This window comes from Phocoena sinus, chromosome 15 (genome assembly GCF_008692025.1).
Source record: "Phocoena sinus isolate mPhoSin1 chromosome 15, mPhoSin1.pri, whole genome shotgun sequence".
In the NCBI taxonomy this organism is placed as follows: Eukaryota; Metazoa; Chordata; class Mammalia; order Artiodactyla; family Phocoenidae; genus Phocoena; species Phocoena sinus.
The window spans coordinates 58,710,453-58,728,167 of record NC_045777.1 but is presented as its reverse complement, the minus strand read 5'-3'; the positions used below and the strand labels follow the sequence as shown (position 1 = coordinate 58,728,167).

Sequence of the window (17,715 nt, the reverse complement as noted above, 5' to 3'; positions counted from 1 at the left end):
CCGTCCCCTTTTTCAGCAGGTAAACTGAGTCCCAAAAAGGCGTGACGCCAGTACTCAAGTCCAGCCGGGTGCTGATGAAGCTCGCGGTTACCTGCAGCTTTTGTAGCCTTAGGATACGTCTAGGTTTGAATTGCGTTCTGACTCTTTCCCCTCCCCCTACTCTGTCGCGGATTCGCAGAGCGAATTGGATTCCAGATCGGCCCTGAATCCGGAACTAGTAAAGCAACTCAGAAGCCAGCGGCTCTAGGGGCGGAGCGAGGCGGTACCCGCCCCCGGACGGCTCGGGCCAGTGAGCTCGGACGTTGGGCGAGCCAATGAGCGAGGGCAGGGGGCGGTGGGCCAATGAGCGCGGGGCTGCTCCGGAGGCGGTGCTCGGAACGCTACCAGGAGGGCGACGCGGCGGTCGCAGCAATGGGTGCTGGGCCTTCGGGGGTGCGCATGGGGCTCGGGGAACAGCCGGGAGCGGCTGAAGAGACCGTCGCCAGGACTGGCCCTTGACGCTGAACTGCGGTGGGGTCCCCGCAGGCGCTGCGAGGGCCCTTGAGCGGGAGCGGGGAGCATCGGAGGAGCCGGGCCGCTGCCGGCCACTTTAGGGGCCCGCCTGACCGTTGGGTGGATCGACAGTGCCGTGTGGGCACCTCTGGGGGTGGGGTGACCCTCCTGGCACGTTTCGGGGGCCGGGGCGCCTCCGCAGGGGCCGACGCACATCCCAGGGGTGGCACCGCCGGGGCCCAGCGCTGCCTCGGCCAGCCCCCGGGCGCCCCTGGATGGCTGAGCTGCCCTCGTCGCCGGCCGCCCGGGCGCCGCAGCGGCTGAGCTCGCTGGGATCGCCGGGCCGCCGCCGCCCTCGCCGCCCCCTGCATGCCCGGCGCCCAGGTCGCGGCCCACCTGGACGCGCTGGGCCCCTTGGTCCCTTCCGTGCCGCCGCCCCTGCTGCCCTCTATGTTCTACGTGGGCCTGTTCTTCGTCAACGTGCTGATCCTATACTACGCCTTCCTCATGGAGTACATCGTCCTCAACGTGGGCCTCGTATTCCTGCCCGAGGACATGGACCAGGCGCTCGTGGACCTCGGCGTGCTCTCCGACCCCGGCTCGGGCCTCTACGATGCCGACTCGGAGCTCGACGTCTTCGATGGTTACTTGGAGTAGGCCTGGCTGCTGTCCCCCGCTCTCCCCACGACCCGCAACCCTCGGCCCGGACCGGCGAACGAACCATGCCGCCGCTGCTGTTTGAGGGCACCGTCTGGCCAGGGATGGGACTCCCAGGACGAGGCCCTCTTCGGCCTCCGAGGCCTGTAAGTGCCCTCTGCGCAGGATGAGGGCGGGTTGGGGCGCTGGCGAGGAAGAGGGAGGCATCCCAAGCCGGACACACACCCCTCCCCCAGGCTTCTGATTTCTCCATCCACCTCTTCCAGGTCTGTTTGGATGCCAGGAATGGCTGGACTCTTCTTAGGACCTTAGTTAGGGCAGGAAAGCTTCCCCTTAGTGAAGGTGACAGCTATTGAAGAAGGGAAGGGAGGCAGGACCTAAGTCGCTTCTTGGTTAGCTGTAGTACCAACTGTCAAAGCCTTTGCACCCAGATACATTTGAGACAGGCCTGTCAACTCCTCCCCCCATCCTTAACCTGTCTTGATGGTGACCTTGGCTTTTGGGGGATTCTCATTAGTCCTGGAAGGATAAAGACTTGCAGTGTTAAAAGAGGTTGGAAGCCAGGCACTGATCACCTTTGTCCTGTGGCCCCTTGGGGACTGGGTGGGGACTGAGAGCAAGGACTCCAGGCTGATGCTGTGAGAGGAGAAACCTCCTTCAGCACAGAACCCTGTACTTCCTTTGGCATTGGCTTGGCTGCCGTTTTGGAGTCAGATTTCAGAGTGCCAGCAGCTCCAATCTTCAGGGGCTGCCAGTTTCGCAGGCTGCTTTCACAGACCAGGCCAGCGAGGGGGTTGGTGCTTGGGTGGCTTTGCCTGCAGTGTTTGCAAGGCAAACTCAAGGGGCTCTTGGGCCAGTGGAAGAAGGGACCGCAGGATCATTGCACTGAGCTGTTAAAGTCCTGCCTCTGAGCTGCCACCAGGAAGCTGTATCCAGCCTCACCTTGTGTGTTTCTGGGAGGGAAATGAAGATCCAGAAAGGAGGAAGATTTGGCCAAAGTCACAGCGAGGAAGAGAGGCAGCTGGACTAGAGGAGAGAGGGCCTGGTGAGGGTTCATGGGACAGGAAGGAATTCCTCGGCTCAGCCCCTCAGTTGGACGGTGCTAGGCACAGGTCCTGAGTGGCAGTGGCGGGGGGATACTGAGGTGGTGGGCAAGGACTCCTTTACCTTTTATTGGCGGCCTCAGCATGTGGGATGTGGGATCTTAGCTCCCTGACCAGGGATCGAACCCGTGACCCCTGCAGTGGAAGCATGGAGTCTTAACCACTGGACCACCAGGGAAGTCAAAAGGGCTCCTTTGGAAAATGGACACTAATGTCACTCACCCCAAGCATGCTACGTTTACCCCCCTCTTCTTGCCTATCTTAGCCAAGATGCCCATAGTCAAAGGGTGATGCAAGGCGGGCAGGACCCACTAGCAGTGTCAACCTGAGGGGCTGACAGTGAGATTTCTTTGAAGAAAGCTTCATTTGAGCTCAGGGAGACCTTAGCCAGGGCCAAGTGCCAGGTGGAGCATGTGTCAGCTGCTCTGCATACCTAACCAGTTGGCCTGCCTGCCTGCCATCCATCCATCAATTTGTTCTTTTATTAAACAGATATTTACTGAGTACCTAATGTGCTTGGTGGGTGAACACAGTGAACAAGACAGACTCAGCACCAGCCCTCCTGGCACTTTGTGAGAAAGATAAGCAGGTTCCCAAACAAGGCCGTGAGGTTTTTTGAGAGCTCTGAAGGCATGTAAGAAGGCATGGCATCCTCTATTGTGTTCATTACTATTTCCTCGGCACTTAGAACAGCACCTGGCATCTAGTAGGTGCTCAATAATGCCTCGGTAAGTGAAACAGAAGACTAGAGATAGGGTGCTTCAGACAGGGGCTTCACAGAAGGCCTCTCTGAGGAAATGACACCTTTGAGCTGAGCCCTAATTGATGGAAGGAGCCACATGTAAAGATGTGGAGAAGGGCTTCCTGGTGGCAGAGTGGTGAGAGTCCGCCTGCCGATGCAGGGGACCACGGTTCGTGCCCCGGTCCGGAAGATCCCACATGCCGCGGAGCAGCTGGGCCTGTGAGCCATGGCCGCTGAGCCTGCATGTCCAGAGCCTGTGCTCCACAATGGGAGAGGCCACAACAGTGAGAGGCCCGTGTACCGCAAAAAAAAAAAAAAAAAGTTGTGGAGAAAAGCTATCCAGGCAGAGGGACCCGCAGTGCCCAAGTACGTGGAGGGGGACGGACAGGGGAGAGAGTTGGTTCTTCCAGCAACTGAAAGGAGGCCAGTGTGACAGGAGAGCAGCCCCAGGAGAAGTCAGTGAGGTGGGCAAGGCCAGATCATGCAGGACCTGAGAGACCCGGCCACGAGCGATGGGAAGCCATCAGAAGGTTTTAGGGCAGGGGATGAGAAAATTCCAGCCCAATTTTGCAAAGAGGACTGGCGGTTGGTGGGCAAGAGTGAGCCGTAGGGGCAAGTGCGGAAATAGGGAAGCCAGTTAGGAGCTGGTTAGTTGCTCAGGCCAGAGGTGATGCAGGCTTGGATGAGGCAAAGTTAGTGAAGGTGGAGAAACACACAGAGACCAAAAACACCTTTTGGAGGTAGAACCTATGGGGTCTGTTCAGAACCTGTACTGAGTATTGATCATATACCACACCTGGTTCTAGACCTTTTGCATATTCACTCCTTGGGTCATTCAACAAACGTTAGCCCTGCTCTTCTGCCAGGCCCTGGGGATTCTAAGATGAATCCCTGCCCCCAAGTCAAGCTCTTGACTTTCAGTCAGTGTAACTTGGTGAAGAATGTCTTATTTTATCTCTTCACATCAACAGAAACACTTCCCCTTCCAAATGAAAACATTGGCATACTCTGAAACAAAAACTGAAGCCCAAATGCTTTGGCATACTTTGCAGCAAACGCTGTTTGAGCAGAAACACCAGGAAGTGTGTCTCAGGGACAATCTTGCAAAGCTCTCAAAGTGACAGGGCCTGACTCTGGCAGGTGGGGAGGCCTGGGGCTGTGGGAAATGCTCGTCCCTCCTTGCTCAGTCCCAGGTCCAAGCCACCAGATTCGGGTGGGGGAGGGGTGGCTAGCAGCAGGAAAAGCCTGTGGGAAAGATTAAAGATGATCTGACTGCACCTCCTCTCCCAGCCCCTTTGCATAAGCAGAGGAACACTGGTAGTCAAATCTCGCTCCTTCTCGCTCTTTCTCACGTAGGCACTAGCTGATGTTACACACAGGCCGATCCAGGAAACACTGACTAAGGGCGTGGGCACGCCAGGCACTGGGGACTGGGGTGATCTCAAGATGAAAGCTGCACTCATTTCACTCCCTCTCGTTCTCTTTTTCTCCTTTTTCCACATAATTCAGTTCCTCAAACCTTTGTTGAGCACCTATTTAAGGAGGCAGTATTAGGGTCATGATCAGGAGCAAAGTCCCTAGATTCAGATGACCTAGGTTCGAATCCCAATCCTTGTGACCTTGGGCATGCTACGTATCTCCCCATGTGTCAGATTCCTCTTCTATAAAGCGGGGATAATAAAGATCTACCTCGTTCTGAGGATTGAATGAGATAGATGTAAAGCTCTTAGACCGTCCCGTGTATGTAAGTAATATATTAAAATTAACCACTATTATTGTTAACAGTCAGACATAATGGAAGGTGCGTACACTTAGTCCCTTGTGAATGTATAAACCGGCACGTACACTCATGAATGAATATTTATATGCCACAATGAGCAAAAGAGGACTAGCTGCCTGAGTGCTGGGTGGGTCCCGGTCTGGATGACCGGGACAGGCTTCCCACTCTGCCTTGCTGGCCTGGGATGCTCAAGAGACCTTTCCCACTGCCCTGTGGTCTCTAAAGGCCACCAGGCCTGGAGCCCAGGAAAGCTGCAGCTCTGTGGTCTTCCTAGAGTGTTCATCGTTGCCCAGGAGCAGGGAGTGGGGATCAGGAGCTCCCACCTTCTCCGGGGAAAGGACCACTGGCCCAGGAACTGGGGAGAGTCCTCACTTCCCAGTGGTTCCAGTGTGGAGGCAGCTCAGCTGGACTGATTTGTCCTGGTTCCTGATGAAAGCAGCTGGTGCCTGCCAGCCCTCTCTTGCCACGGAGGGAGGGCTTTGGGAGAGGAGCCTCTCTGTGCTGGAAATGGAGAGACTGGAAAGCGTTGCTGCCACAGTCAGCGTCGCCTGGTGGAGGCCAGATTTGGAGCTAAGGGTAACCAGACTAGTCTACTTATTACAGGGTTTCCCTGGTGTCAGTGTCCCGACTGGGCGCTACAGCTGCTCCTTCCTGATCTGCCTGCCCTGGTCCCTTGGTGCCAATCTGTGGCCTGTGCCGTCAGCCGAACACCCAGGTTCGGCATATGGCTTCCCTGCTCAGAAACCCAAACCTCCCTTGGGGACCATGGAGCTCCGAGGGGGTGGGGTCAGGGGAGCCAGGTGGGAGGCTGTGGCTGTTGTCCAGGTGAGAGACAGGGTGGTAACGAGGGGAGGCATGTGCACCCACTGTCCCAGCCGACTCTCCACCTCTGTCCTGACGTGAGGCTGCCTTGGAAGTGTGCTGGCTGCGCCTTTGGACAGGAGGAGACCCCATTCCGTGTCTCAAGACAACTGAGATGCCAGGGCTCCTGCTCCCTTGTGCCTGAGTTATGCGAACTGGAGACTTCATCCAAGGCAAACCCTCACAGCCCTTGCATCTGTTTTATTGAACGAAGAAATTAAGGGCTCCTATCAACCTGACCGTTTGTATCTGCTGTTGTCCGCCCCCCCCCCGCCCCGCCCCGCCCCGGGACTCCTGAAAGCATAGTTTGCTTTTGGGAAACCAAGATCACAATAAAAGGGACAGGAATCCTCATCCCCATCTCTCAAATAAAGGAACTGAGGCTCAGAAAGGGACAGTGAGGGTCCAGGGGTACAAAGTGAGTAAGACAGCGGAGCCTTCTGACCCAGTGCTGACGGAGGGTGCAGGGGGCCTCCAGAGAGGGACTCCCAACCTCCATCCTTGGAGCACCACTCACCTGGCTCTACCAGGCCTGCCTCATATGTACTCTCACTCCTTTTTCTGAGGTTTTTTTTAAGCTTTATTTTGAGATAATTTCATAATTACACAAAAGTTGCAAAGAATTCCCTTATACACTTCACAAAAAATGCACCAATTGCATCAATTCACATTTGCCACGTTCGCTCATGTATGCAAAATGCTCACTCTGTGCGCACATGTATATATATTTTTCTGAACCATTTTTGAAAATGGATTGCAGACATTATGTTCCTTTTCTCCTAAATATTTCAGTGTGTATTTCCTTAGAACAAGGACATTCACTTACATAATCACAATACAACTGTCAAAATCGGCAAATGTAGCATTGATACAATCGTATGACCAATCTAAGCTATGACCATTCAGATTGCATCAATTGTCCCAATAGTGGCCTTTCACAGTAAAAAGGGGTGGGTGGGGGCGGGGGGCAGTTGAGGTCCAGGATCCAACCCCAGATCACGCTTTGTATCACTTGTCATGTCTCTTGTGCCGTCTTCAGTCTGAACAGTCCCTCAGTCTGTGTATCTTTCATGACTGACATTTTTGAAGAGTACAAGTCTGGTGTTTTTTTTATTTATTTTTTGGGTGTGCTACGCAGCATGTGGGATCTTAGTTCCCCGACCAGGGATCGAACCTGTGCCCCCTGCAGTGGAAGCTCGGAGTCTTAACCACTGGACTGCCAGGGAAGTCCAAGAGTACAAGTCTGGTATTTTGTAGATTTTCTCTCAGTTTGGGTTTGTCTGATGTTTACTCTTGAGATTAGATTCGGATGGTGCATTTTTGGCAGGAATACCGCAGAGATGTGAGTGTGTGTCCTGAGTGCATCGTATTGGGGGACACGTGATGTCTGTCATCACTCATTACTGGCGATGTTAATGCTGATCACTTGGCTAAGGTCTTGTCTGCCAGCTCTCTCCACTGCAGAGTTACTGTTCTTCCCTTTATAGTTTAAGTACACTCGTTTTAGTGCTTCCTTTTTTAAAAATCTACTTTTTGTGTGTGAATTTATTTTTAAAAGAACGTTTATGTCACTGAAAAGAGAAAAACCAGCAGGTCACTTGGCATGGATAAAAATACTAAGTGCCAAAGTCATTAACTTCTGGCCAATTACTGAAGCCAGCTAAAGGCGCAGGGCCCCTGGTTCTTTGTTAAAAAAGTCAGGTTAGCAACTGTCACATGATAAACTCCGCACCAAAGTGAAACTTTCTTGTCCAGGTAATCATAAAGATCGGCTAAGAACCGAAGAAAAGCCAATCACTAGCTCACTGGGTGTGTCTCAGCGTTACCTCAGGCCATCTCCATGTACCCCCTAAGACTGGTGCTTTCGAGGCTTTGAAGTCAGACAGACTCGGGTTTAAATCCCAGCTCCACCAACACCTTGGACGAGTGACTTCACCTCCCCAAGCCTCAGTTTCCTTCTCTGTAAAATGGGGAGGATAGTAGTTAGTACCTGCTGAAGGGCTCATGCACATTAGATGAGATGCTGATGGTCGTGTAGTTGGTTCTTAATGATGCCATCAGTGTTGGTGGCGTGTCACACCCAGAGGAGGCTTGGCCCGGGAAACCTTCCCCTTTCTCAGGCCCCCTTCCTCTGTGTGAGGGCCAGTTACCAAGGAGGGTGTGTCTGTGTGGGCAGCCTTTGAAGGAGTCCGAGGGCCGTGATAACTGGTGCCTGGGAGCCCAGGTGATGCTGGTGCCCTCATAGTTGTCAGACCCTGCCCCAAGCCTGGGGGTGGCTGGGAGCAGGTTCCAGTTTCAGTCACCCCCAAAGGGGCAGGCTCCATTCCCGGGAATCCTTCCTGACAGGGGACTTAGCTTCCCCTGAGCGTCACCCCACAAAGCAGGCAGCACGGCGCTCATTAGCTCCATTGGACAGGGCCGAAAACTGAGGCTAGGGGAGGTTCAGGGCCTTGCCCTAGATACCAGGCTGTGAGGTGGACGAGCGGGGCCTCCTGGCCACATTCCCAGTGCTTCCCTCAGTGAGGTCCTCAGGCGTCCTCAGGTCACAGGCATCCCCGGGAGGCAGTGAATACACCAAAGCCTAGTGTGACCCACCTGTCGGTGTCCTGCCCCCTCTTGGGCACTTGCTACCTTTCCCTTTTGAGCAGAGAAACCAGGCCCAGGCTCCCTTTTTGCAGGCCAGGGGTATCTGGCTAGAGTTAATGGTTTCATTTTCATCATTTATTTTTAGTGTTGCTTTCTGTTTATGATAAATGATACTGTTTTTTATTCATGATAGTGACATAAAGATTCCTTGGAAAATTTTGGAGTTTGAGGAAAAAAGTGCCTTGACTTAAAATAATAAATAGGAGTCCAGGTGGTTCTTGGCTGTGACAGGACTCAGGAAGGTGTTGGGCAGATGCTGCCCTTCAGAAGGCCTCACTGAGTCTGGGGTGCAGGCCAGCTGGAGACACGTACTGGACCAAGAATCTTCACAGAACCCACGGCTGAGGAACATCAACAGCTGACATATAATCCAGAAACTCTGGAGAAACTGGCCCGGACACTGGCTTCCATCAGGAACCTGGACCCAGGCAGACAGGCAGGATCTCCTTTCCCACCCCTTCAGGCCACGCGCTCGTCAACCGGACAAGGCAGAGGCCTTCCTGTTGCATGGCCCGGCGCTGAGACGGCAGTGGAGACAGTGGGCAAATCATATCTGGGTGACATCTGTCTTTAGCCACTTTAATTGGCTGGTTGGTACGTTGAGAAAGAGGAATAGCCATGGGCGTCCAGCAGGCAAGGTCTTTGGAGGAGGAAAGGGCTGCCCCTTTCAGAAGGCCCCCTGCACTGAGGAGACCCCCCGCCCCTGCCCTGTGTGTTTTCTAGCTGGGAACAGGTGGGGACACGGAGGGGAGGGGCCGTGTGTACAGGGTATTGCAGGCATTCCACCAACACAATTTCATATAATCCTTGTAACAAACAGCCAGATGAGGTAGGCATTGTTTCAGATGGGGACACAGCTCCAGGGAGACTAGGTGACTTGCCTGAGGTCACACAGCTAGGAAGGGGCAGAACCAGAATGACTCGAGATGGGCCAATTCCAGACCTTGCCCTGGCTACCCCATGGGAGCAGGACAGTGGGACGGCCCAACTGCCAAAAGAATCCTCTTCCAGCAGGTCCAGAGCATCATCCCACCAGCACCTTTAAGACACAAGGTCATTTTCTCCCTTAAGCCAAATCAAACTAGGCAGCATCTCCACAGGGGTATCCAGCTGAGACATTGCTTCTTAAAATGGATCAAGTGCCCAGCTGTCATTCTGATGACAAACCAGTCAGCCAGCCACTCCTGTCCAGCTCTGGGGAGTGGCCTAGAATGAAAGGTTACAGTTTCAGAAAGAAAGAAAAACAGCCAAAGCCAATAGCTGGTGCGTCATGCTCTAAGGATGTTAGGAGGTTGGAGAACCCAGTGCCTGGACTCTTACGCTGCAGCCTCGGAATGCTTCTCAGCCCGGGGCTTCCGATGCCCAAGGAAAGAGATGACCTAGATGCTGAGAGGAACTGAGATAGACGTTGCGTCAGACCACAGAGGTTCAAACCCTGGCTCTGCCATTTATGATCTGTGTGACATTGCTCAGTCACAAGCGTAACCTCTCGGAGCCCCATCTGAAATTCAGGGATGATGGTCCTCCTCGGCCCCGCCTCCTAGGGTTGTTTTGAGGAATAAATGAGCTAAGCCGTGAGTTAAAGCAGATAGTACAAGGCAAGCACAAGTACTTGGTAAATGTCAGCTGGTTTGCTAGGAGACCAGACCTGTAATCAAGGGAGCAAAGGGAATGGTGTGTGGCACGGAGGAAAGGACCCAGGATATCCTCCAGCCACAGATACAGAGGCCTGGGGCCACATCTCTGTCCTCGGTGTGCTGTGTGGCTTAGGGCAGGTCACCGCCCTCTCTGGGCCCCTTCATTCTCTGTAGAGTGAGCAGCTCAGATCAGGGTCTCCCAAACCTCACATGACACCATCAACAATTTCTGCGCTATCTGCTCGTTGCCTGAACAGTTACTTAAGCAGTTATTGTCTTTAAACTGGAGGCTTTTTTTTAAAGTGAAATTAACGTTGTGGAAAAAGAGGAACTTTATAGTATTACTATCGGAAATGGAAAACTGGCATCATTCGCCATAAATAGAAGGTGATACTACAGATAAACAATGAGAACGAGAGGGCGTTAGTGAATTCCAGCTGGAGCTGGCACTTGCAAGGCTCTGCACCTGTTCCCATCGGAGGTTAGCACGTGTGACAAGAGTCGCGCCAGCCAGACTGACGCTTGCCTGGGACTCAGTGCTGTTTGCTATCACGAGCATTGTGGGGGGGAGTGAGTCCCTGTTCCAAGGGGTGGTCCCATGTTCTCTATCAGCCCTTTCGCCCAAGTCTGAGATGAGCTCAAGTAACATCCCCTGCCTTGGAGAGTGCGCAGTGAGCCCTGGTAATGCTGTATCGGAATAAACAGTTCTGCTCCATTTTCCTGGATGCCAGTGCTCTCGGCAGCACCACTGCTGACCCCAACAGGGAACCCCAGAGTCTCCTTGGAGGAGGGAGGTCAGCCAAAGGTGGGCTCCTGGCAGGACAGGAGGGGAACCCATGAACACCTTTCTGGAGGGCCGAGCTCTCTGATGCTCTGGTTTAGCCCCGGCTTCCCCTCCCGCCTACCAGGTCCAGTGGGGAGACCGGATGGGGCCCAAGGATGAGAGGACTTGCATGTGTCATCAATGGGAGCCGAGGAAGATCTCTGAGTAGTGGAAGGGCATGTTCCTAGCTGACACTAGGAGATGAATCTGGCAGAGGACACAAGAAACTTGGCCGATTTGACCCCTGCTCACCTCTCCAGCCATGTCTCCCCCATGGCCAGCCTTCAACCCCTTACTCTCCACCCCAAACCAAACTACAGGAGGTTCCAGGTCCTGATCACCAGCCCTCCCTCTACCTGGCGTGTCCTTCGTGCACAGCCTTCCCCAGACTCTGGGCTCCATCCGTCTCCTGTGCTTCTTTCCAGCGTCAGCGTGTTAACTTGGGCTAAAATTGCTCACTAGATTGTGTGTCACAGGCAGAGGCTGCCCTCATCTTAGGGTCCCCAGTGCTCAGCTCAGGACATGGCACACAGGAGGTATGAGATTATGTAGTGTTTAAGATCTCCAGTAGGACAAAGCCCTGGAGAGCTGAGCGTCCTTAGACCAGTTTCTTACCCTCTCTGAACCTTAGTGTCTTCATCTGTAAAATGGAATCATTATAGTACCTAACTCCTGGAGTGTTGGGAGGGTTGAACGAAATGGCCTTTGTAGTGCTCCATCTCAGGCATGCTCTCCGGGGAGCAGACCCTGGGACGAGGGTTCAAGTGAAAATTGTTTACTTGGGAGCTGATCCCAGGAACTACTGGTCGGGAGGTGGGCAGTGAGACAGGGAAGGGATGTGTCATCTAGCAGGTTACCACCGCAGCCCTGGGTTCAGTCCTGCTCAGGAGCTCTGGGAACCAGTGTAGATGGAGAATATGCCTCAGAGTCATCCCATCTGCTGGGTGAGAGAGCTGGGGTATTGATCCACCAGCTTTCTGGCCGTTACTGGTTGGAAGGCAGCTGTGGGAAGCTCTGCCTGCCCTTGCAGCCTGGGGCCCAAGCAGGCTCTCCAGGTGGAGAGGCCTCAGGCAAGGAGGGGTGTCCCTGCAGGTGGAAGCTGCCAGGTCAGTCTGCCTTGGGAGGGTGAGTGGAGGGAATGGGGTGAGGCACCCATGCTCTGCCTAGGGCTCGTGGCACACAGTAGAAGCTCAGGAAGTGGTAGCTGCCCTGTGATTGTTTGCATCGCTGTCACTCGTCCACTGCCAGCCCTGCTTGTCACAGTTATGCAGCTTTGGCTTCTCTGAACCTCTGTTTCTTAGCCTATAAAATGGGGGGATTCATGGTTCTCAGTGGAAGCAGTTCTGCCCCATTGGGTGGCCCCTGGAAATGGGGTGAGGGGGCATTTTTAGTTGTCGCAGGGACTGGGAACGCTACTGGCACTTAGCAGTCAGTGACCAGGGATGCTGCTAAGCCTCCTGCAGTGCCCAGAACGGGTCCTCCCCCGCCCCCACCTCATCAGAGGATTGTCCTGCCCCAAATAGCAGCAGCGCCTGATGAACAATAATACACGTTGTGTTTAATGTATACGTTTTATCTGATGCTCAATGACATTTGCGGAAGTAGGCTGAGCTGGCAGAGGTGAGGCTCAGAACTGGGGCGGGACTTGTGGAGGCTGTAGGGAGGGTGGGCGTGGGATTACGAGATGCTGCAAACATCTTAGCACCCGGCTGGACCTAGAGAGAGAAAGGAACAGTAAGTGAGGACCTGCGGGGAGCCAGGCGCTGGGGATGATGCTGTGTCCTGGGAGAACGAGCCGAGTGGGGCTGCTGAGTAGCTTGGCTGTGGCCACAGCCTTCCTGTAGGCTGCGAAGCATCTTCCGGGCAAGGTGGGAGCTGCCGCCAAGCCCTGCCCGTTCCCCAGAGCTGACTCAGCTGCCCTAGAGCTCAAGTAAGCCAGCAGACCCCGGGTGACCCTGGAGCTGGCTGCCCTCCTTCGTCAGGTCCCAGGATACCCCCTCCTGGGGATTATCTCCCAGGATAGTGACAGTCCTTCCTCTCCCAGGTGAAATTGCACCGCTTCTCCAGCCTAGGGTCCTTAGAAATCGGACACACTCATGAAAATTTTTTAATAAAAAATTATAGGACCTCACCCCCAGCCTGAGGTTTCTGGTGGTTCCCCAAATTCGAGCCTCCAGTTGGGTGGTGGGGCAGTGCTTCTGTGCTGGTAACGCCCCTCTGTCCCTCTTGTTAGGCCTGCTCCCCTCGAAAGCCCTGTGCCAACAGAGAGGTGCCCGTCCAGACCCAGGATGGTGGGACAGAGAGATTGAGACTGGGTGCCGAGGTCCGGAAGGCACGTGCCCCTGCCCAAAGGGTAAGGCAGGGGCGCCCAGAGACCTTGCCCGCCTGCAGCGTCGCGCAAACGGCCTTGCCTTGGCTCCCGAGCTTTCGCCGTTGCAATGGATGTTTACAGGAACCCAGCCAGAGTCTGCCTCCCTGCTCTTCACCCCCGGCTGCATCTGCTTCTCCCACTTAATCTTCGGAGCGGACACTTCACACACAAAAGCGACTCCCAGCTCTGTTTGATGCCAGTGGAGCTCTAAGCCCAACGCGGTTTGGCCTGAGGCCGGGCTTAGATGCAGCCATTGTTTCAGAGAGTGACTCAGAGGAAAAGAAGAACACCTGGGGGACCGAGGGTGGGGTTTTGACTCATTCATTTCAAATGGTTTGCTCTCCATCAAGTTGCCAGAACTGATACATTGCACCGGGGACAGTGCTCCTCCAGCCAGAAATATTTTTCGAAAATGTGAATGTGAGTGGTATGAATACTTGACTTTGATAAACCTGTAAAAGCAATACTTAGGAGGCTAACTTCTTTCAATTAAAAAAATGTATGCAACTCCAACCCCTGGGGCCCTGCGGGGGTAGGGGGTGTTTGTTTTGTTCTTTTCCTTTGAGATTCCGGAAAGGAGTCCTTACGGAGAACCTCACGGTTGAGAAAGGGCAGAAGGGTCAGGGCCTCCCCAGTTGGAGATCCAGTGGGGTTTGGAGAGTCTGTCCAAGCTGCATTGGTGTCCGAGTCCCAACCCGGCCCCCTCCTGGCTTCCACGAGCCTGACAAGCAAGGGCCCACCTTGGTTGTGGAGGGAAAGGCCTGGTGGCCAAGCTGAAAATCAGGCCTGAATCCCAGAGCAGTCGGAGGTGGGGATCCCCTGTGCTGGGCACATGGTAGATCTCCCCTAAAGATGAGGGGAGTGGGCGGGTAAGGGAAGGAGCAAACGAACAACTGAAGTTGGGTCCACGTGCAGTAATTCTCCCCGTTTGCAGAACAGCTGATGCTTTTCAAAGTACCTTCATGTATATACTGTGTTGAACAAGGAATGGGTGGTCAGCTCCATTCTACAGGTGAGGAGACCAAGGTGTGGGAGAGGAGAGGTCCAGCAGAACTCGAGAAGGCAGTTACATACCACCTGTCTTCGTGTGATTCTAAGAAGGGTTGCTAAGAAATGTGAACTGGAAGACATTCAAGACAAAGGGGAGCAGGAGAAGGGAGACATTTCTTTGGGAGAGAGGCCTGAGGGGAAAGGCAAGGGTTTAAAAGGTGCATGGCCTTGAAGTCCACTGAACGTGGAATCATGCCGTCAATGGACAGTGTGACTCCAGACGTCAGCTGCCTTGATTCCTCTGGGCATCACTTCTCCCACCCAGCAAATGGGGAGCAATTCCAGCATTTGCCTGCAATTCCGGTGCCTATGCCTGCAGAGTGACCCTCCAGAGAAGTCAGAAGTGGAGTTTGTATCTTGACTCCCTCTTTTACAGGAGTGTGACCTTAGGCAAGTCACATCTGTGACGTGGGGACAGTCATTTACCCACCTCATAAGATGAGTTTGTGTTAATGACAAAGGTGCCCCTCTGGGCAGACACTGCTCCACGCCAGACTCACAGCTTGGCAAGCAGAGCCCAGACTGGATTGCAGACCCCATTTGCTCCCATGTCCAGGCGCCTTGTGCAGTGCACAGACTGCCCAACCACACCCGACAGCCCTGCCCAGGGAGTTTTTTAAACTTACTAAAATACAAGATTTAACAGAGCAGGGACCTTGAGCATTTATTGAGTACACCACGATGTCACTATATATTTGTGGCATGAATACAGCAAATAAAGAAAGCAAAGTTGTGGTGAATTATTCGTTCATTCCACAAATATTTATTGAGCCCTTACCATGTGCAGGCCCCTTGCTGGGTGCAGAGGGTGCCTCCGCACAGCAGTGAACAAACAGGTTACCTGCACTCTTGGAGCTCACATCCTAGGACGAGAGCAGACAACACAACAAATAAGTGTGAAAAGATAAACTAGTGACGGGATAGGCCGGGGGAGGGGTGTCTGCATTTACTACCGTCCTGAGGGGCTGTCCTTTAAACTGAGTCCTGCAGGCCATGTGAAGAGCTGGGGAAAACATTCCAGGCAGAGGTGAGAATGAAACACACGGATGTGTGTAATAATGACCGCCACACGTAGGGAACCGGATGCCAGGCTCTTGTTCTCAGCATTTTGCTCATTTAATCTCCACGTACCCCATGAGAAGGTACTGTGATTATGCCCATTTTACACATGAGGAGACTGAGGCACAGAGAAGTAATTTGCACAAGTGAGTGGTGAGCTGGACACTGAGCCCAAGCAGTCTAGCTCTAGAGTCTGAGATGCTTGACCCTACACCGTGGTCCCTCTTGGTAGGGGGAAGGGGCTCAGCACTTTGGCACAAAGTAATAATACGTGCTAATATCTATTGAGCACTTACTGTGTCCCTTGTGCTGTGATAAGCACTTTACGTGTATCAACTCATTTAATAAGTGGTAGCTATCATTTAAAGTCATTACTATGAATAATTACAGCCTCTGACCTCATTGTATCACCTCTGAACAGACCAAAAGCAGTGGGGACAGTTGTGCCCACCCCGCCTGGCTGAAGGGTGCCGTAGATGCCTGGATCAGAAGGAGACTGTCTTCCTGTGGCTGCACAAGTGGGAGTTCCGTGGACTCTACAAGGTCCACAAATGCAGGCACACCCTGAGGGGTGATGGCCCAGCTACAAGGCCTGATGCCCTTAGCCACTGGACCAAGGCGGAAGGCACTACCTTTCTGCGAGGATTGCCAGCGGGGCAGCGGGGTCAGAATCCCTCTGACCCTCCCAACCCCCAACACCCACTTACTGGGAAGAGTAGGAGAGTTTGAGGAACCAGGCATCAGGGCTGGTGCACTGGAGCACAGACAGCTCCCACAGCCACCAGCAGAGGGCCAAGTTGTCCCAAATCAGGGCTTCTGACCGAGCCAGCCGTGCCCCAGTGAAAAAACAACAGCGACCTGGGCAGCTCTCAGTGTAGACAGCAAAGCGGCCAAGTCCCTTCCAGGCTTGCCGTGGCCAGGGCCGGATTCCAGCTCAGCTAAGAAACGACTCCCAGGGTAGAGCAGAGGATCAGAGACAGAGGAAAACACTCTGCAAGGCTCACGGTGCTTCAGCCTTGCTGACCCCCAAATAATGAATTTTCCAATGAATGGTAGGAAGCCATAGAGAAAATCCTTTCCCGAAAGACAGGACTTGAGCCGAAGTGGACTCTGCTGTGTGTGTTGGGCTGAGGGGGGTGGGGAGGGCAAGAGAGCAAGGGCCTCCGTCAACTTGCCGTAGAATACGGCAGAAGTGATGCTGTGTGACAGCTTCTAAGGCTGGGTTACAGAAAGGGCAGGGCTGTTCCCCATGGTCTCGGTCTCCTCTGCCCCCGCAACCTCTCTTCCTCTTGGGGTGATCACCCTTCAACGCAGCCACCATGCTGTGAGGAAGCCCAAACTCGCCCACAGGGAGAGTCCCCCCTGCCACTTCCTTAGAGGAACCAAGGCCCCCAGCCGCTGGGCAGCATCGGGTGCCAGACATATGCGTGACTGAGCCTCCAGACAACCTCAGCTGACGCTGAGTGGGGCAGAGACGAGCTGTCCCCGCCAAGCCCTGCCCAAAGACAGGTGTGTGAGCAGAATAAACGTGTGTGCTGTTGTAAGCCACTGCGTTTTGGGGCGGTTTGTGACGCATTAGCTAGCCGGAAGAGTGGGCATCCAAAATGGTAAGCAAGGTATAAACTCAAACACAGGACCTGCCTGTGGGATTAAATGAGCCATTTATCATGTAGTGAAAAAGACACAGGAAATGAAGGCAGAAAGGTAGACGTGGTTCCAGTCCATCGCCCCTCCCCTCCTCTGTTAGTGTACCATCAGCTCTTTCCTGCTAGGTCCAGTGTGTCTGGCCAGGCCTAGATTTGGCCTCGGCAACAAAGTTAGTGCAAACCTGTGAGTCCCAGAGACAGAAGGCAGTTGCTGTAGAATCCCAGCCGGTCATGGTTTGGGAAGTCAGCAGGCAGGGGATGGTCGCTGGTATCCTCAGGTCTTGCCCTTTAGAGAGCAGCGTGGAGCAGTGCTTTCTCCCCAGGCTGGCAGGGACCTGGGCAGGTGGGGATGTGGCCGCTTCATCCCTCTCTCTGGCCTGGCCACAGCTGTCTGCAGTGTCCTGCAGGGAATGCCTCAGGGCTCTTGGGTGCACAGCAGCTGCCACCAGGCACTGGCCCATCTGCCAGGGCTGCAGTGGCTGAGCAGGGCTGACATCAACCTGCTCTCCGAAGGAGCCTAGGGCCGGGCCTGGGGTCTGTTCACAGAACAGGCCGTGGTCCTTTCCACAGCTGGGTCAGGGGCCGACTCTGAGCCACCAGGGCTGGCACCAGGACGCCGAGGCTCACTGGGAAACAGCCCAAGAAGAGCTGTGTCCACAAATAACCAGGTCAGGGTCCAGCATGGTCAGTGTCCTCGGAGAACATGCTGTGAGAGGTCAGGATGGGTGGAGATCAGGAAGCTTTAGGACAGGGGCAGTTTAACACATGGATAAAGTGCGGTCGAGATTGGGGATGGAGGGATGGGAGGAATGGAGGAGGGGATGTCCCAGGTCGGGGGAGCATGGAAG

At 54.2% G+C, this 17,715-nt stretch overlaps 2 protein-coding genes across 13 annotated transcripts in view; one reads left to right on the top strand and one right to left on the bottom strand.

The window, feature by feature from the left end:
- The first annotated feature begins 350 nt into the window (after window positions 1–350).
- Window positions 351–13,621, top strand: DEXI (Dexi homolog). The gene is made up of 2 exons (XM_032604053.1): window positions 351–1,295; window positions 12,975–13,621. Exon 1 carries the CDS (start codon window positions 862–864, stop codon window positions 1,147–1,149), a length of 288 nt encoding a protein of 95 aa, XP_032459944.1. The 5' UTR covers window positions 351–861; the 3' UTR covers window positions 1,150–1,295; window positions 12,975–13,621.
- A 3,244-nt stretch (window positions 13,622–16,865) lies between these two features.
- Window positions 16,866–17,715, bottom strand: part of CIITA (class II major histocompatibility complex transactivator) — a 47,934-nt gene continuing 47,084 nt past the window's right edge. For all 12 annotated transcript variants that reach the window (XR_004345651.1, XM_032604040.1, XM_032604041.1 and 9 more), the window contains one exon: window positions 16,866–17,573. The gene's annotated coding sequence lies outside the window, so the exon portion shown is untranslated. The remainder of the gene's footprint in view (window positions 17,574–17,715) is intronic.